This window comes from Podarcis pityusensis, assembly GCF_964106645.2.
Source record: "Podarcis pityusensis genome assembly, chromosome: 4".
In the NCBI taxonomy this organism is placed as follows: Eukaryota; Metazoa; Chordata; class Lepidosauria; order Squamata; family Lacertidae; genus Podarcis; species Podarcis pityusensis.
This window is the reverse complement of record NC_138027.1, coordinates 75,342,845-75,363,276: the sequence shown is the minus strand read 5'-3', so window position 1 is coordinate 75,363,276 and position 20,432 is coordinate 75,342,845. Positions and strand designations below refer to the sequence as shown.

General features: G+C 41.6%; 1 protein-coding gene across 8 annotated transcripts in view; it reads left to right on the top strand.

Moving 5' to 3' along the window:
* AFF3 (ALF transcription elongation factor 3) overlaps positions 1-20,432 on the top strand; it is a 243,119-nt gene that overhangs the window by 215,281 nt on the left and 7,406 nt on the right. For all 8 annotated transcript variants that reach the window (XM_081002935.1, XM_081002932.1, XM_081002933.1 and 5 more), the window contains 8 exons: positions 936-1,101; positions 2,690-3,715; positions 5,816-5,940; positions 9,787-9,988; positions 10,851-10,978; positions 13,996-14,059; positions 16,029-16,165; positions 17,511-17,582. In XM_081002935.1, the coding sequence (XP_080859061.1) occupies positions 936-1,101; positions 2,690-3,715; positions 5,816-5,940; positions 9,787-9,988; positions 10,851-10,978; positions 13,996-14,059; positions 16,029-16,165; positions 17,511-17,582 (1,920 nt within the window). The remainder of the gene's footprint in view (positions 1-935; positions 1,102-2,689; positions 3,716-5,815; positions 5,941-9,786; positions 9,989-10,850; positions 10,979-13,995; positions 14,060-16,028; positions 16,166-17,510; positions 17,583-20,432) is intronic.

Sequence of the window (20,432 nt, the reverse complement as noted above, 5' to 3'; positions counted from 1 at the left end):
AATAATCAAGCATGCCCCAGCAGCAGCAACTGGACTTACCAGACTAGTCTGATGAACACCAGTAGCACAGGTGCAGAAGCAGGTTGTTGTCTCATTATCAATACGAACAGAGCAAGTGATTTGAGGGCGATTGTGCCAATAGAGCTGGGCAATATATAGATATATCGCCCCAAACCAGTTTGAAGTCCTTATCGTGATAGCGGTTTCATAGTTTTTGACCTGACAATATATTGCGAATCATGGTGTGTGTGTGTGTGTGTGTGTGTGTGTGTGTGCACGTGCGCGATGCAAAAATGACAATGTAGGGAAAACCATGAAGCCAGCCGATGCCTCTACATAGCTCCATCTTTATTTCAGACATTGTGATATATCAGGATATCACGATTCTTAGCTGGTCATATATTGTGAAGTTAAAAACCAGATATCACCCAGCCCTGCCGTTCACCTCTACATAGTTCCGTCCTTATTTCAGATGTCATGATATATCAGTATATTGCAATGTTTAGCTGGTGATATATCACAATGTTGAAAACCAGATATCGCCCTGCCCTTGTGTCCAACATCGGAGTATTCAGAGCCTAGTTATTTGTGGAACTTGTTGGTATCAGTAATGAACACACACATTGTTTCCCTCCTTTCCCTCTTTTTGCAAGCTCTACGTTTTCCTCTGTCCTGCTGACGTGATGTGGAAAGTTGCATGGTAGATGCTGCACCTTAATTTAAATGCGACCACCATTGCTAAACTTCCTTCTGGACAAATTCTTCCAACAGGCCTCTGATTGCCAACATGTGCATTAGTGTGAATCCTGCAAAAACAGAAGTTCTTTTTATAGGGTATAATAGACATGTGCCTTGATTTACGTTCTCTCTCTCCCTCTCTCTCTCCCTCTCTCTCCCCCCCGCATTCCCTCCCACCCTTTATTTGGATCTGGCAGCACCACTGTGCAACAGTCCAGCTGCAGGATCTCGGGGATCACCAGCAAGTGCTCGAGCAGCAGCAGCTCCAGTGAATCTGAGAGCAGTTCAGAATCCGACTCAGAGAGTGAAAGCAGTTCTACGGAGAGCGACAGCAAGAAGCCCTCTCATTACTCCAGCCCAGAGGTAAGGAGTTCTGCATCTTTCACTCCCATTGAAACATAATGAGCAAGAAGTTAAGTTTCCGAATCAGTGGAACCTTTGTCCCAAGTCATGTGTTTAGTTAGGATCAAGGAGGTTTTATGCAGTGCTTTTTTTTAAAAAAAAAGGTGCCAGATCTCACCATGAAGTTGTTACCGTAAGTGCCACACCTTTAACACACTTTTTACATGGGGGGTGGCAGTGGTGAAGGTGCCAGTACTGCAGAAAAAAGCACGGGTTTTATGTGGCATCTTGGTGGGTGACTTCCCCATGCCTTAAGTGTGGCATTTTGTGCAGTTGAGGAATTGTGAAAAAAACGCTGTTAAAAAATCCTTTCCAGCCCTGTTGGAAACACAAGGCAGCCTTGAGCCACTAAGCCTATGAGACTAAAATAAAAGAATGCATATGCTTTAATGCAAATTTCAGGGCATGGCTGAGCACTGTGCATGTTTAGCAGTATGTCCTATATGAAGTATGAACGCAATATATCTTATATTTCAAGCACACAACCCCAAGCTTACTACATTGGCAAACACCACTCCTGTAGTGTTTCACTCCTGTGACAAAAGGACCACTCCCCCATGTTCCTGGTCCACTACACCACTGTTCCTAGTATACTTGCAGCTTCTAAACCTCAGTTTTATTCATTCATCTAAAACATTTATATACTGCCTTGTATGAATGACCTTAAGGCCATTTAGGGAAAAAAATGAAAAGCAAGTAGCAATACCAGCAAAGCAAACAGCAGATAATAGCTGGGATAAAATAATATATGGTGCACTCCAGACACCACTGAACTACAGCTCCCAATATCCCTGTTTTAGTTTTTGTCCAGAAAACCTGGACAACGCACCTTGCTCTGAAAACTTTCCTGGGAAGCAAGTCCCATTGAACTCAGTGGGGGCCATTTCTGAATAGGCATTGTGGGATTGTGCTGTTGAAAGAGATTTAAAAAATAGTTATTAAATATTCACAGTAAACGCAGGAATACTTCCTTTGGATGGGGCTTTGTGTTCTTGTTTCTGAATAAGATTGAAGAGTAACATCTGTTCAACCTTGCAACTCCGCCTGAATTCAGTGGTTCACGCTTGTTTCTAAGGTCATTTGTTTCTGTTGGTAGTGGAGGAACACCATTAATCAATGCCTACGCTATACTAATAAAAGTCATTAACTGTACATGTTGTCTTTCATATGGTTTCCTCCCTTTTCTATTCTGAGAGGAGCCCGAGTCAGTTCTGGACAAACTTAGGAAGGGTAGTTCTCTTTATGGAATCTCCATGTACAAAGGGGGTGCACTTGTGAATATTAGATGCTGGTATTCAAGCCAGGAGACCATCCCCATCATGTTTTGCTTGTGAGTGATTGAGAAATCTGGCTGCCACTGTAGGAAATGAAGTGATGGATAGTCTATTATGATAATAGAATAGCCATACTTTTTAGTTAAATAATATTTTTATTTACTGGCCATGAGAAGAATAACCAGTTCCTTAAGAGTATAAAAGCACTGTAAAGTCTCTATTGTATAAGCTGGAGTGTTATGAAATGTTTGGAGTTTCAAACTTTATTTTCCTAGCCTGAACAGCCATCGTCAAACAAGTGGCAGCTGGATAAATGGTTAAATAAGGTTACTTCACACAAAGCACCTATTCTGAACCAAAACGGACTGGAGCTCTTTCAGTGTTACAGCAAAGGGAAAGATGAAGGGCAAGACTGTGAACATTTACCTCCCATTTGCCAAACCGGTCTCAGAGATAAAGAGGTTAAGAATCCCAGCAAGGAGGACCTGAGGCCTAGGACAGCTAACAAAGCCCCGGGGCATAAAGGAGGGAAGCAGAAATCGCCTCCTTCAGCTGCTGCCATTTCTGGAGATAGTGGTCCTCTGAGGAGGACAGCCTGCAAAAAACAGCCAAGAAGGACAGAGAGGACCTCTGGTGGTGATATCTTAAATGGCCATGCAGCTGATGATCTTGACTTGAACCAAGTACATTTGGAAAATAATAGCACATGTGAACAACCTAAAACCAGGCCTTGCAACAACAAAGTAGAGCACAGGAAGGAAACACGTGCTGCCTGCGAAAAGAGGCGGACAAGGGGGTCAGGTAAAACAGCACCCAAATCCAAGGAATTTATTGAGACAGATTCTTCGTCTTCAACGTCCTCAGATACAGATTCTCAGTCGGAACAAGAGGATTATCCTTTACACAAGCCTCAGACTGTGACCTCAGCATCAGCTGGAAATGACCAGAAGCTGAAGGACCCTGGGAGTAATAATACCAACAAAGCAAACAGCAGTTGCAGTGCCTTTGGTTCAGTTAACACCAGGACTAGTAACGATATAGCAAAGGAACTGGAAGAGCAGTTTTACACCCTGGTTCCATTCGGTCGGAACGAGCTCCTATCTCCCCTGAAAGACACAGACGAAGTGAAAGCACTTTGGGTCAAAATTGATTTGACTCTTTTGACCAGAATTCCACAGCACTTACCTGAGGAGCCACTGCAAATTAATGCTGGAGTTAAAGAAGCAATCAGTATGCAGCACAACATTGTTACTGATCTGCCGGCAGAAAAGGTCATCCCCAAATCTAGAAGGAAACGCAAGGTAGGCTCCTTAGATTTGTTGTTAATTTTTAAAGGGCTAAAGGGAAGTGCTTGGTTGCATCTAAAGTGTATGCCTGTACAGTGGTACCTCAGGTTAAGTACTTAATTCGTTCTGGAGGGCCGTACTTAACCTGAAACTGTTCTTAACCTGAAGCACCACTTTAGCTAATGGGGCCTCCTGCTGCCGCCGCGCCGCCGGAGCACGATTTCTGTTCTCATCCTGAAGCAAAGTTCTTAACCTGAAGCACTATTTCTGGGTTAGTGGAGTCTGTAACCTGAAGCGTATGTAACCTGAGGTACCACTGTATAAGTTTCCTGGGTTGTATCCAGTGCTATGTGAGCAGAGTTCTACCTGCACAACAGGACATCCATTTCCTCCTCTCCTCTCACCCCGTCATTCTCACAGTCGGCTCCAGAGGGTCCCCCAACCCTCTGGAGCTGATTTTGATGGTGTGAGGGGGATAGAAGGGACAAGAGAGGACATTCCATTGCATTCATGGAAGTCTGTTGTGCCAACACAGCTGTAGCATTGGGTCTACAGCCCTTATCCTTCAGTCACTATAGTGGCTCACAGCATATCCAAGGGTGGTGGAGGTGAAATTTAGTCAGTTCACATTTTGCAAACCTACCATATTTCAAAACCAAAATGTGAATTGAAGCACAGCTGTCCTTTGAAATTTGTCCTCCTCCAAATTCTGGAATGCAGTTCTTAAGCAAAAAAAAAAAGTTATTTTTAAAAAAGTACATATCATGAGTAATTGTGCACAGAAAAGAACATATTAGTGAAAACATTGTACAAAAATTGCTTGCAAAAAAGTACACATTAGAAGGAAAATGCCTCAAAATGTGTACAAACTTTGTGGGGCCTTAAAAAGAAAAAGCAGCAAACTGAAGCAGGCATGAGGTAAACTGAAGTTAAGGTTGGAAAAATGATAAAGTAAGAGAAACCAAAATTGACAGATTCATCCATTCCTGTCTCTCTCTGGAAATGTAAATAAGATTCCATGTATTTTAGGAGAAACCCCTAAATGATCCCCAAAAACTTTGAAAGTTATAAAGAGATTATAATTTATTTATTTTTAAAGTAATGCAGATGAGGCCTACATTTCTGTTTAAAGGTAAAAGTAAAGGGACCCCTGACCATTAGATCCAGTCGTGGCCAACTCTGGGGTTGCGGCGCTCATCTCGCTTTATTGGCTGAGGGAGCCGCCGTGCAGCTTCCGGGTCATGTGGCCAGCATGACTAAGCCGCTTCTGGCGAACCAGAGCAGCGCATGGACATGCCGTTTACCTTCCCGCTGGAGCGGTACCTATTTATCTACTTGCGCTTTGACGTGCTTTCGAACTGCTAGGTTGGCAGGAGCAGGGACTGAGCAACGGGAGCTCACCCCGTCGTGGGGATTCGAACCGCCGACCTTCTGATCGGCAAGCCCTAGGCTCTGTGGTTTAACCCACAACGCCACCCGAGTCCCTTACACATTTTTGTTTAGCATACAGTTAATTTCTAACTTGACCCTAAAGTTAGAGTACCCATCTGATCAGGATCACCCAGCTTATTGGGGTAGCGCCATGTACCCACCTTCTCTAGGACAGTGTTGCTCCCACTTGCTAGGATGGGAAGGGGAGGCTGGCAGCAGTGTTGGGCCTTGTCAGGTCCCCCTGCCAACAGGACCCCAACATTTATCACATACATACCTGATTTTCCCCAAAAGTCCTATATGCACTGGTGATTTGTTATGTGTTGGGGAGCAGTGATGCCACACTCATTGGGGCAGGAATGAGGCAGAGTGAAATGGCACTAAGGACAGAGAAGCTCCAGGTTGGCAGGAGTCAATGTCAAGGAGCACTATAGAAAGTAAACAATGTGCCCTTTAACTAATATAAATAAACAAATGTTGACGCAGAAGGAGTTGTTATGTTCCTAATTGTGAATAACTGACATTGCTTAATACTTAATATATGTGTACACACACACACACATGCATGCATTCTACCAAAATATAAAATTTGTAAGCACTACAGTGTTCAATAAATAGTAATAATCAACATCTATACTATTACCTGCACAATTCGATATATGATGGAGCCTTTTCTTCCCGTAGTATGAAAATGAGGAAGAAAACAGGGAGAGCAAGAAGATTCACACTGAGCAAGAGTGCTCTTCACATTTACTTGCTTCGGCCCAAGTTGCTTCTGCACCAAATAATTGCAATATGATTAAAAACAGGTATGTGTTTCTTGTGTTAGATGAGATTTGGTCTTTTAAAATTCAGTGTAAATGATACTTGGTATCTAAAGGGAAATGATTTTGCATATTGCTGCAATTTACTGTCAAAATGTGTTAACTTCTACTTACAATTACTGGATTTCGTTCAAAATATTTATTTGTTGTTACGGCATATGAAAAAATCTTAGCATTGTAAATATCTGCAGCAAAAAAGGGGGCATGTTAAACTGATTATTTAAAACTGCCACTTGGCTTGAACCTTCAGGGTAGGACAGGATGCAATCATTTAAAACAATTTTTAGAGGTGTGGTATGCTGATACCTTCATCTCGATTCTCAGTGGCAGCGGTATAGTGATGCCAGCCTAGCCCGCGCAACCAAGCAGAGCAGGGCCACAATGAACCGCCTGCCTGCCTGTTCAGGGGGAGCTTGACCAGCTGGCTCTTTGCAGGTGGAGAGGAGCACCAGGTTGGGCTCCGCTGAGGTCGCCTGTGTGGGGGTGCCTGGTTTGCACCCCCTCAAAAATTGTGTACCCAGGGCCACAACCCCCCTGGCACTTCCACACACGTACTATGCCTCTGTCAGTGGCACTCATCACCTGAGACTGCTATTCGAATGTAGTTGGATTCCTGTAGATGTCAATTTAAATGATCTATTGTGAAACTTTTTTAGCATGGTTGAAGTTGCAGTTCACACTGGTGCTACAAGAGAACCAGAATTATTCAGTGGCAAATTTATGTGGGAAGTGGCCATCGCTCAACAGTAGAGCACTTTATATGCATGCAGATAGTCCCAACTTCTCCAGCTAAAAATAGCAGGTGCTGGGAAACATTTCTGCCCGACGCCTAGGACAGTCACTTTGAGACAGATAGTACTGGGCTGAGTGATCCAGTGGCCTGACTCTGTTTAAGGCAGATTCATATGTTGATATACTTCTATTAGGGATTGGGCTTCGTGGGGTTTATTTATGGGAATTCATTGCAGGACTTGTTGGTTCCTCTGTGGCCTGTTCCTCCCTAAGGCAGACAGGCATTTGCACAGGCTGCTTGTGTTGATGTCATCAGCATATGCCATTGTCTAGGTGCCTCTGTCCATATTGTGTATAAATTAAGAGAAGGTGACAAAATGACGCTGGCATGGCGCTAGAGAATTGTGTTTGCTGTCACAAGTGGTGTTATGGCCATTAGGGAACAGTTAACTCAGCTGCGATACTGCATGACTTGTACAATTAGGACTGCGCTTATCTCAAATGATGTGCAAGGAAGATTTGCATTTCTCAATGAAAAATATTTCTTCTGTGACGGGGAAAATGATTTTTCCCATGACAGAGGTAGTTCCTTGAGGGATTTTGGGAGAAAACGCTACTTAATAGACATTTTGCTTGTACAGATGATGTAATTTGAAGTTCACTATCTCGAAAATTAAAGCCTTTAAAAAAAAAGTAAAAATCCAGAATGTTACAGAAATGAAAAACCATATTATAAACTCAGAGCTAGCAGACTGTTCAGTCCACAGTCTTACCCTGCCATGTTGTCTTCCAGCTAGACTATTATGTTTTATGGGTATTTCTTACCTCTTTATAGATGCAATAGAGCACAATATGTGCTTAATCTAGTCAGGAAAAAATATGGGGCAAAATATACTTCGTTTTATAGCACTGTTTTAGTGTTCTAAGTTAATTTAGCAGTTCCTCTCTCTGTTCATTAATTTATCTTATTAGTCTTTAAAATCTGGAAGCACCATGCTTCATAATTTAGAAGCCTTTTTTATAGGTTATCACCCAGCATTTAGCCTACTCCAACGTGGACATGTGTAAAAGGTAAAACCGTGCTTCCGAAACAGTGCTCTGCTGCTAGTTTAAAATGCAAACATTTTAATATGCACTTTCCCTCCTCTTGTAAATGTGCACTTTTTGTGAGGAGCACAAAGAGCTTCAGTATGGCTGCCTCACCTGCAGCAGTGCTATCATCCCATTGTGTTACCGAAGGATGAGCCTTGGGAGCCCTTCCAAGTCTACAGTTCTATGATTCTATGAAATGCTCCTTGCTTTCAACTTTTAAAAAACCAGTACTTAATTTATGCCCTTTTATGTCACACCTCCTTCATGGAGCTCAGGGTGGTGCACCTAGTCCCTCCTCACCCTCATTTTAACCTCACGATTACCCTGTGGGATAGGTTAGGCTGAAAGAGAGCAACTGGCCTAAGGCCATGCAGATTGCATCATGACTTAGCAGGGATTCTATCCCAGTCCTAGTCTAACACACTAATGCAGGTGTAGCTCACATGGTACCCTCCACTATTGTCCACGCAGGCTGGGACTGATAGGAGCTGTAGTTCAACAAGGTTTGTAGGACACGGCATCACTACTCCTGCCTTAACCATTATACAGCAATAGCTCTTACAGCGCAATGAATCTTCACTTCAAAGTAGGTCTCACCGAGTTCAGTGGGGGTTACTCCTAGGTAAATGGGTACAGGATTTCAGTCTTAACCATTTTCTTATAAATAAAATGATAGAAAGCCCTCAGCTTTTAAAAATACATATTTAAATAAGCATTTATGTGTGAAATGTTGTGCCGATTTTTTATTTTTAGTGGCACAGACAGGAAATAAACTGATTTCTCTATTCCTAACACAATATTAATGTCGAACACTTGTGTTCTGGTCTTTTGGTTCTGCCACTAAATAATGTTACTCTGGGTCAGAATGTCTAGGCCACAATGTGGCTGTGAAACAGAAACAAATGATAAAAATTATTGTCTGTTGAACTTTGCTCTAGGAGCAATAAGTAACAGCATACTGCAGAATGCCGGAATGGTTTGATTTTGTGGAGAAAGCTGCACTTAGAGCATTGTAGTGCATATTTATCAATTTCCTTCTTTGTGCTCTTTTGGCTTTTTGCTCTTTACCAGCTCCATGAGCCTATATTTCGCTCTCCTCAAACCCTGAATCAAATTAAGTTAACAGCACTATCAGAACCTGGTCAGCAAGTTCAGAGAAATTTCAGCCACTTAGAAGCACATTTCTCCGTTTCAGCCAACATGAGGTTTATCAGCCTGACTTATGAAGTGTCACCTGTGATTGCAAAATTGTACTCCATAACCTAAACCTACTCTTAAAAGCTTCATCTTATTTTCCAACCATTTTTTAAAACAATATCTAGCAACTCTTCATTTCTGTTATAAGTACTTGGATAGATACTGTAATGGTTCTAGGGGTTGCTTGTGTGTAAGCCGGTGTAAACACATGGGTGGGTTGCCTGAGTGAACCTTTTCTGTCCGGACAGCCACTCACCCGTGGCTGTCTCAATCGCTGGCAGACTCCGTCAGTGGGCGTTTCTTAAACTTCTTCCAGCAAAGAAGCTCTTTGACGCCTAGTCTCCTCCTACTCTCTCTGCGCGAAAGCCTTCTGCTCAAGGAGGGCGTAGGCAGCGGAGGACCCCTACTCTCCCCGCTGGTCCCCGGCAAGGAGTCATGTCGCCGCTTTCCCCATCTTCCCCCCCTTCTCCACTGGTGCTACGCTGATTCTCTTCCCCAGAAGATGGGCTGCCTCTCGCAATCCCGGGACGCTCTCTGGAATCCCTCTGGATTTTGCTCTCTCCCTCCGGCACTGATGGCAGTTCCCTGACAGATACTAACCACCGAATTGTAGTTTGCTTCTAGAGTAAAAGAGAACAACGATCTAGAGCTTTGCTCCTCATGCTGCAAAAGTTGTTTCCAGATGAAACATTGGTCAGCAGAGTTCATCCTTCCAGTAATCTGAAACTGATAGTGTTCATAATATATAAAATGTTTATTTCCTCCCAAGTGGCATTTGTGACCATCCATTACTGTAATTTCCATTTCCAGCTTGGCAACACCAATAAATAAAAATGAGAAAATGCTTCGATCGCCTGTTTCACCCATCTCTGATGCATCAAAACACAAATTCTCTGGTGATGATCTAACTTCTTCTAGCAAGCCTCAGGGTGGCAACCTGTTATCTTCCATATCCTCAATAAAAAAACACAAGAATGAGATTCGATCCCACTTGCACCAAGGAGATTTCAATGTAAGTTTTGATAACAACGTATTTACCATAATAAGAGCATCTGTTGCTTTAGAAACCTGCCCATCTACTTTTGGTCTGTGAGTCTCATTTCTGTCTGAGGTATGGCCGTATTTGGGACGGTGTGAGAGAGCCTTCTCAGTGGCAGTGCAGAGTGTGCAAGCAAAATGCAGCTGGCCTCCCTCCTAGTGTTCTGATGCCGTGCAACCTAAAAACTTGTTGCAATAGCAAGCCTTTGGTCTTATGAGTTGCTTAACTTAGTGCTTCCGTCACATTCATTTTTGTTAATTTCTATCCGCTAGTTATCTGTGTATTTTATTGTTTTTCAAAATGTGATTCTGCGTAATCCTTGTTGTTGTTTAGCCATTTGGGGTGTTTTGACTTGAAATGAAAAGCCGATGTATAAATCTGGAAAATAAGCACACATTTGAATAGCAAGATTAGCAGCAATGTTGTGTGCATAATTATGCATGTGCAGCCCAAGCCTATGCACAAGAGGATGAAGGCATACGAGGTTGCTCTCCATTTTCCAGTTCAGCAGCTTCCCCTTGAATCATCCTAGCCACTTCTTAATCAAGGAGCAGTTAAAAATCACTCTTCTTCATTCAGTGAAACAAACATTCCTATGTGTTTTCATATTAGACTGCAGTGTTTATTAACCTATGGAAAAAAACTTGCTGTCTGTTAAAATGTTGCCCCAACTAATCAGGCAGCAGATTTTTTTTAAGGTTTCATAAAAATAATTAACCTTTTTATTACAAAAAATCTGCTGCATGCTTAATTTATAGTTAAGAATACTTTAAAAGGGGAAAAAACGAGTGGATTTATAACTGATTTCTGATTGCCTCCTTTACTATTTCTTCAGAAAGCAATGTACATCAATTCAGAAAATTCTGTACTCTGTAGCAAGGCACAGTGCCAAAAGGAGCCCTGGTCACCTGTATCTATTATGCACAAAGACTGTAGAAGAACAAAGCTTATCTTTAATGATGGGTGAGTAGAGGTGGGGGGTTTCCTCTAGAGATTCATGTTTCATTCCCTCTATTTCTGATGTTCAGGCTGCGAGTGTTGCTGCTTTTGTGAAGGGAAGGTGGTAATTACATACTTTCTCTGTAATAAGAAAACTCAGTTCTCCTCCAGTTGTTTGTCTACAGCAGTTCCACTGCCACCATTCAATCTCCCTTCTGAACTTTCCATTCTGAACCCTAAGCTCACCAGTAACCCAGTAACTGTGGGGTACTGGCGTGGTTCACAGCACAGCCATATACAGATACTCTGCTTAATAAAAGTATCTACATTTCTCTATTAAAAGTTTGCTCTTGCCTGTTATTACTAGCTCTCTAGCTTCATAATTTTTTTTGTTCATTTAATAAATGTATTGCTAATTTGATGGTTCGTAACTGAATATGTGGACTAGCGCCATTGAAAAGCATTGTTTTTGATTCAACATTGGATAATACAACAGTCCTGCCTATGGTGATGAGACACCATACTTTCTTTTGTCACCAGGTGCTAAACACTTCTGTGTGAACTCATCCTAAGACTTCCATACTCAGGGCATGACCTGAATCAGCTGAGGACCAGTTTTATTGTGTTTTAATATATGCACTATAGTCTGCTGTGATGGGGGTTTGTTTTAATGAGTCTCTCTAAATAACGTCAGGATGTGCATTTCTCCATATTTATTGAAAATAAGTTTGTTTATGCTGTTTATTAAGATTTTATTAGTGTTTTTAATGAACCCTTGTAAAATTCTATTCTGCAGTGAAATATAAGATATGGCCCGTGTAAATTGACAAGAAAACACAACAGCTTTGTGAAATTAAATATGTCGGGAGAAAAGCGAGTATTTGAATGAAGCTAACAATTACATTTTTATATTAGAATTTAAGCTGCAGTGCGCTCAGTAAATACATAGGATTGACTTCAGGATATATTTGTTTCTCTGCATACTTGTATTTTTATTTAAATAAATACTTTTGTATATCCAAAAAAAACCTCCCTGCTGCATGAATTTAATTCCCCTACCCATCTATCTGCATAATTTATAACAAATTGCATTTGGTACACAAGACAGCCTAAAACCAGTTATTTTAGAATAATTCAAAGTGAATACTGCTGCCATACCAACTTATATGTGTCTGACTGTCTGTAGAAGATAGCAAGTAGTAGAAATGCTTTATTCCTTGCTGTCTTGGAGCAATGTTTTAGAGGAATTGGTAGCAATACAGCTAAAAGTACCTCTTTATGGATAGGCAGTAAATTGTTTGATAATTTCAGCCTCGATTAACCTCGGATATTGTGTGGAGATTGCCCTTGTTAAAGTGAGTACAAAGTTTTAGAGCTTTTTTGTGGAGAGATCATTCAACATGTGTAGTCTGACCTGTCATTGTTCATAATACCAATTATAAATACTAATTGGAAACATTTTGAGCCAATACGTTTTTGTCCCCGGGAAGTTTTTAATTATACTACACAGGAATGAAGGGCCTCTTCTGTTTGTTTGATTTAAAACGTATTTTGCAAAGTTATGATTATTGCTGTGATTAGCTCTTTTAAGGGTTCAAACTAGAAATTATTCTTAAAGCAAATAACCTATTAACAGTTATTCCTTAAAGAGGCAATGTCTGCAGTCGTTTTTGGAGACTCAAAACCTCATTCTGTGGCCTGCTGATCTGGTATAATAGTTTACAGAATTGGGCTTGTTTTGCATATTAATAGCTACTATCTTCCCACTAAAGGGATATTGCAAGAAATCAAATGGGGTGCTCGCTTCCTGTTCAGTTTCTTATGAGTAAGTCCAAATCAAACACGACTCTACTCACAGGCTTGTGTGAGCAGACCCTCCTTGAATTAAACCACAAGCACCCTTCACCACCATCTCTCTCTTTCATTATTCCAGGGACCCAGTTACTTCCCTTGAAACCCTTCGGGCAGAAAAAGGAGACAGCTGGTGGTAAAGGCACTCTGCAGCTGGTAGCCAGGTTCCCGGTGGAGTATTTTCCACCAGAGATGGCATTGGGACTACAGATTCCAGCAGTCCTGGTGGAAAAGGATAACACTGCTGTCAATTTCTGCCAGCCAGAAGGCTATCTGAGCCTTTTCTTAGACCAATGTCTTGGATTTCTGGCGCTGTAGATAGGACAAGCAGCCAACTTTTCTTCACTTGCATCTACCATAATTTCCAGCAGCCATTTCCAACACTCAAATGGACTATAAGATAGTGGCTGGGAGAGATGGGGAAGCCATGCTTGCTTGACCTCCTGGCAGGTGAGTCATTGGGAGAGCAGGAGGGGAAGGCGGCAGGGAGGTTGGCTCTGTGCAGAGACACTGGTGGAGCGGTTACAATGTTCCTGCCAGCGCATTTGCACAGTGCTGACCTCCCTGCACCTTGCCCCTCCCACTCTCCCTCCCAGTAAGCAGAACTGACCCATCTGCGGGGAGGTCAGGTAAGCACCTCTGCCTCAGCCCACCATCCTCTGCTGGTAAGATTGCTTGCCAGTTGGCAGTCTAGAGATCTGCATTGTTCCTTTCTCCTTACCATAAACAACATAACAGTGGCTTCCTCTCCTGGTTTTTCCTGTTGTCCACCCCTTACATTCATCTTCTTTGTGCCATATTTTGAAGCCCAGGTTGTTACAGCGGGGGAGGGGGGTACTTCCCTTGTACTGTATATTTAACTATGGATCTCTTAGTTACAATCTAGAAATTCTATGGTGTCAGGAAACCACAGGTACATTTTTTACATCTTACACTGAGGAATAAGAATTGAATACTTTAAAAAAAACCACCTTAGATTTACTTACATGTTGTTTTTAGGGCTTATTCCATAGTGTCATGTTTGATACTCCAATCGAAATTTGAGAATGCATGAAATGCATTTTATCAGCATGTATTTGTTTCTTTTGAAATAAACCATTAAGGACTTTTCTTTTAAACAGATATAGCTGAAAAAAAGAATATTCAACGAATCTAGTAACTCAAATCACTTATGCTGTGTTGCATTCTAGGCCACACAATGTGGAACACTTTATGCAAGAAGCTAAAAGGAAGAAGCATAAAGCGGATGCGATGGTAAGAACAAGTCAGTTTTTGACACGTTATTTCAGAATATCTGTGTAATGCAACTTCTTCATCAAGGAAAGTTAAGTAGTGGTGATTTAAAGAAAAAGAAAAAGATGATAACTAGCTTTATTAGTAAGGAATGTTATGTGTGTAGTTCAGCATGCCTTAAAGAAATCTGAGATTAATTAGTTGATACATTCTTGGATAAATTAAAATTTGAGTTTTCAATTTTCGTTTAGAAAGTGTCTTATTGGCGTATCCGTGCATTTTCAAAAAACTTTTTATTTCGTTTTTTATTTTTTATAGTTCTTGCTATGTAGGCAAGCCTGTCCAGACATGTAGAACGTTGGCATGTGTTTAATCTGGTTTTTAATGCATGGTTAGTTTTTTAAGTCGTCGTTTTCAACTGTTGTGATAACCGTATTGTTCTTTTCGTAAACCAGTTTGGGGGCTCCATTACAATCCAGTGGTGTGTGTGGGTGTGGGTGTATATATATATATATATATCTTGTGCAAAATAAAATAATGAATAGTTATTTTTTAGTATTATATTTATAGGATTATAGCCATTACTGTCCTTCCATTCACAAAAAGCTCTTTGATCCAGTGGAGGCTTCTGTGAACAGACGGAAGAGGGCCTTGGTTGGTTGGTTGGTTGGTTGGTTGGTTTGCATCCAAATTTCATTTTTCTCTGCAGCCCACTGGACCCTCTTCAATCTGTTATTGAAGACTGGGGAACCCTCTGCATCAGCATAGGAGGTAGCATGGGGTGGGAGGGTCTGTGGTCGAAAGGGAGAATTTATGAAAATCACATCCCTTCCTATTCACAGAAGCCTCTGATGGATCAAATAACCTCCTGTGATTGGAAGGACAGCACTGGATACAACCCATTGAATATATGCACCTGTATTATGCTTAATCCTCATCTGTTGATCTCAGTGGACCTTGGTTCCAACAGTGGTCAGCAAGGGTAGGCAGGGCAGACTCGTGCGCCTGGCTTCATGACATCAGGTTTCATTGTTGCTTGCCAGGAGTGGAAGGGAGCTTGCTGATAATGGCTTCAGAACCAAAACACATAGCATTGCCTTTTGCTAGATGGTTTCCACAAAAATTATAGGTTTTAATTTAACTAGTCTGATGTTTTTATATAACGTTAAATGAAACCATTTTGTTCATAATTATCCATTGGAATAAAGCAGAGGCTTCAATTTGTTTTTTTATTTGTTTTTATTTGGAGGTTTTGTTTTGTTTTGCTATATACTGCCAATTTTACAAACACATAAATGCACACAAGTGAGATATATGTGTGTGCGCACACTTGTGCATATATTAGCCCTGCTTAAATTCTGTCCATTAAATTTCCTTTTTCTTCTCAGTCTTTTGCTTAGTTCTGTTTTAACTTTTATTTATTTACCTTGAAATTACGCTGCTATCTATAACATTTTCATAGTGAAGTACATGCTTGAAAACAACAAAAGAAAACTAATTAACTAACAGCTAAGCATATGGCAGTAAAAGAGCAGCAATATCTAAAAACAGCAAAGAGTAGACAGCACCGTGATTAGGAGCAAACAGTTCACAGAAGTTCTCTGAAAGAGGAAGGCCTTCAGCCACTCCAAGAAGGAGCGGAGCCATGTGAAGTCCTTTTGGAAGAAAATTCCAGAGCATCAGGGTGGCAACTGAAAATGTCCTGCTCTTTGTGGAAGCTAATCTAGCTGGAATCTGGAATCTGGTGCAGGACCTTCTCAAAAGGTGTTATGGCAGAGGGGAGGCTCACTTCGGAAGGGACATTCCTTGAGATAATCATGAGCCAGCCCATACAGGACAATTGCTCTCCCAGGCTTAATATTTTATTTTAAAAGCATAACTAACCCTGGTTTTAATTTCAGTGTGCAGTTAAACCCTCAACTTGTATCAGCTCTAGGATGTGTATATTATGCTCTCCATTTGTCGTGATTGCTGGGTTTCTTGTCTTCAGGTGGAGAAATTTGGCAAGGCGTTAAATTATGCTGAAGCTGCACTATCCTTTATTGAATGTGGGAATGCTATGGAACAAGGACCCATGGAATCCAAATCCCCCTACACAATGTATTCAGAAACAGTTGAACTTATTAGGTAAGATTGAGTAGGATATTCTGACCGTTGATTAGATCCTTTGCCATGGATATATCTGAATACTTCTAAATATGGACAGCAATTGTAAGTAGTGAAATAGTAATAAGGTGGCAATTCACTATAAGATCACTGAAGATTGCAGTCCTGTGCACACTTACCTAGCAGTAAACCCCACTGAATTCAATGGGGCTTCCTCTAAGTAGATACGTATAGGATAGCACTGTCAGGAAGCTTTTTAATTGCTAGGTCTAATCCTCCCTAAGTTACATTGTCATCGGAAAGAATCACTGTACATAGCGGTTATGAAGTTTGTTCAGGCACCTTTTGATTTTTAGAGAGATTTCTTCGCTCAATGTGATTTTGTACCCTGCCAGAAAGAAGTTGCACCAAAGATGCATTAAACTGGTGCTGTAAATTTAGACTTTACTAATAGGAGACATGATGTCCTTACACTCGTGTTTTTCTGCCTGCTTGGTGAGGGAGACAATTCAGAGAGAATTTTGCAAAAGGGGGGGGGGGAATGCAAAGCCACCCTTAGTCTCTTCAGAAATTGCACCAATGCCCAAATTTAACTGCAATATTGTGTGCACACCCCAGCTTGTGGAATTCATTTTGTTGAGATTCTTCCAGTACAGGTGCAATGATCAATTTAAAGGAGGGGCTGGAAATGTGCCTTCCACACACTCAAAAGCTTGTGACTTGGTGCTAAGAGTTTTTAGAAGACCCATATATCTCTTACAGATCTAGACTTCTCAGAGGTTTCTGGGAAGAGGGATTAATCATTAAACTAGTCTGAGAATTCCAGCTCTGGGAGGTGAATAGTGGTCTTCTAACACCTCTCAGAATCCTTAACCAACTTCGTTTCCCATGGTTCTTTGCAAGAAGCCATGGCTGTTTAAAGTGGTATGATACTGATTTAAATGCAGAGTGCAGATGAATAGCTATTTAAAGGCATTATTGTGCTGGACTAAAACTAGGCAGGCACATGGCCCCAGTGGCATTGAAAGGAATTGCTACTTAAAAGAGGAGGTTGGAACATATTGATGGTGGAAGAAGAAGAAGAAGAAGAAGAAGAAGAAGAAGAAGAAGAAGAAGAAAATGTGACATGCTAAGGCTGTAATCTGGTATAGAGGTAGCTAGCAGTAAGTCCCATTGAATGTAATGGGCCTTGCTTCTGAGAAGAATTCATAGAATTTTCTGCAATATGATACACAGAATTGTGCTGTAAATCATCAAGTGCCATAAATCAGCCCAGCTCCATTATTATTGGACACTTATTATAAACATGCTTTTCCATTAATGCATGTTGACCTTATTTACTGTCCTTGTTTTTGCTCTTTTGAAGGTACGCTGTGAGGCTAAAACCCCACTCAGGCCCTAATGCTATTCCGGAAGAAAAACAGTTAACGACATTATGGTTAGTAAATTGCTATTTATTTGAAAGACTTGCTTTATTCTGTGACTCAGTTCCTGCTTCTTCCATTTATAATCTCATAAGTTATATTCAATGGTCAGGAAATTAAAAATTGCAGCCTACATTTTCTTTTGACTGCAATATTATATTATATTCCCTTAGTCCTAACACTTTTTAAACTAGCATGTGAACTGAAGGGAAAGCTAGACTAAAATAAGATACAGGCTACAGGGACACAGGTGGCTAAACCACTGAGTGTCTTGGGCTTGCCGATCAGAAGGTTGGCGGTTCAAATCCCCATGATGGGGTGAGCTCCAGTTGCTCTGTCCCAGCTCCTGCCAACCTAGCAGTTCGAAAGCATGGTAGTGCAAGTAGATAATTAGGTATGACTGTGACAGGAAGGTAAATGGTGTTTCTGTCCGCTCTGTTTTCCGGCACGGTGTTGCGTTGCACCAGAAATGGTTTAGTAATGTTGACCACATGACCCAGAAAGCTCTCTGTGGACAAATGCCGGCTCCCTCAGCCTGAAAGCGAGATGAGTGCCACAACCCCATAGTTGCCTTTTACTGGACTTAACCATCCAGGGGTCCTTTACCTTTTACCTTATAGCTAATACTATGCATAAAATAAAATAAAAACCAAGCCCAAACCAATGCATACCTAGTTGGTGGGGGGGGGGGGGAATCAAAACCTTAAGAACTTCTTATGAGCATACCCAAGTCCTGCTCCACATACCAGCCTCTCCCATGAAGAAGTTGTTTACTGGGAAGCAAGGTTCCTCCCCAAGCCTACCTAGGCCTCTAAAGAAAAGGGCAGATGGACCCTGACACCCTCTCCACAAGTGGCCATTCACCAGTGGGAAGGATGCATACAAGAGTTTCTCCAGAGGATGGAGAGAAGAATCCCACTACACGGCAGTCCTAATGGAAGCCTCTCAATATGAAAACAGTCCCCTGTATGTGATCTTTCTGATCCACTAAATAGAGAGGTGTGTCTGGTTGCACATTTGTTTCTGAATAGCAGTGCTTGTTGTTGTTTAGTCGTTTAGTCGTGTCCGACTCTTCGGGACCCCATGACACGCCAGGCACTCCTGTCTTCCACTACCTCCCACAGTTTGGTCAAACTCATGTTAGTAGCTTTGAGAACACTGTCCAACCATCTCATCCTCTGTCGTCCCCTTCTCCTTGTGCCCTCCATCTTTCCCAACATCAGGGTCTTTTCCAGGGAGTCTTCTCTTCTCATGAGGTGGCCAAAGTATTGGAGCCTCAGCTTCAGGATCTGTCCTTCCAGTGAGCACTCAGGGCTGATTTCCTTAAGAATGGATAGGTTTGATCTTCTTGCAGTCCATGGGACTCTCAAGAGTCTCCTCCAGCACCATAATTCAAAAGCGATCAGCCTTCTTTATGGCCCAGTTCCCACTTCCATACATCACTACTGGGGAAACCATAGCTCATACAGTGCTTATACAACCCTCATTGCATTTTCTGGATGCTTCTGTTTATATGGATACGAATGTGCAGCTCCATCCAAGGCATGTGTAGGTACCAGAGCGGGATCAGGGCCAGCAACAGAGACCTGCATGTGTAAGCAGTTTTGCACACTTTGCCCAGTATGGAAGTGCCTTTCGACGCACACCTGCAGCATAATGTTCCATCTGAGCCCTGTTGAACTGGATAGGACTTCATTTTTCATCTTAATAGGAATGCTCACCCACTGCTGATATACATGACGGATTGCTCTGAACTGCAGCTGGCGCAGGGCCACTGTTCTTAAAGTTCTGGTGGCTTCTCAGCCTGTGATTTTACTATAATTTCAAAATGCATTTTATCATGGTTTGGTTCATAGTTGATGTAAATTCTATTTAACATTTATACTGAAAATCAAGATCCGGACAGATATTCCGCCCTTCTGCTCTGCAGGAGTTTTTTTGTTTTGTTCTGTTTTTTGCTTTCCTTAGTTTATTTTAAAATAAACTTCCAGATAAAATTACGTTGAGTAATGTAGCTTTAAAGATAATACAATTTTCCTTTGCTAGCACCTTTGGTGGAGAAAATTAATTGCTAGGAATTTTGTTTTAGTGACCTTGTGGGGGGTTTTTGCGGTGGGGGGTGGGGAGAGAGACTGGAGATTGTAAACAGTTCCATAGAGCTAGCAGCAGCACACCAGCAAGTGGGACTTAATCCAAATGCAAAAAAGGTACTGCATCTCATTAAAAAGAAAGGTCAAACAGAGGGAAAGTGGAGGGAGGGTTCTCTCTTAGCAGCACTGAATAACAACTCCTAACTCACGGCTTGCCACATATTGGATGAGTTGCTTTCATTTGCATATTCACTGTACCTGGGAAGGTTACAGGGTGAGAGTAATGACTTCAGGACTATAATTCTATTGTGCTGCCTGGATTCATACAAAGCAAGCTGGGCAGAATGCCATGGAACTACAGTTATACACATAACCAGGGCCACCTATTTCATCTCCTAAGCAGAGGCTACCCTCTAGTGGAGATGAAAGTCACATAGCAGTTCTTACAAGAAAAATAAAATGTTAAAATGCATCCCATTCAGGGTATCTCCAGTATTTCATTGGGTGGGGGAGTTGTTCAAAAGCATACCTGAACGTTAGATTTAGTACAGCTAAAATAGATGAGAGGGTTCTGCAAATTCTTTTTTTTAAAAAAAGACACTGATTTTCAGGGTTTAGAAGATGACTGGGAAATGCCTTGAAAAGTGGGGGATGAGAACCAATACCCGATAAGTACCAGATATAATCTACCCCACACGTAATCTTTGTGCAAAGCGTATCTGTGTTATTGGACTCCTCATCAGAGGAGGACCAAGCCCTGAGTCGGGCTCCTTC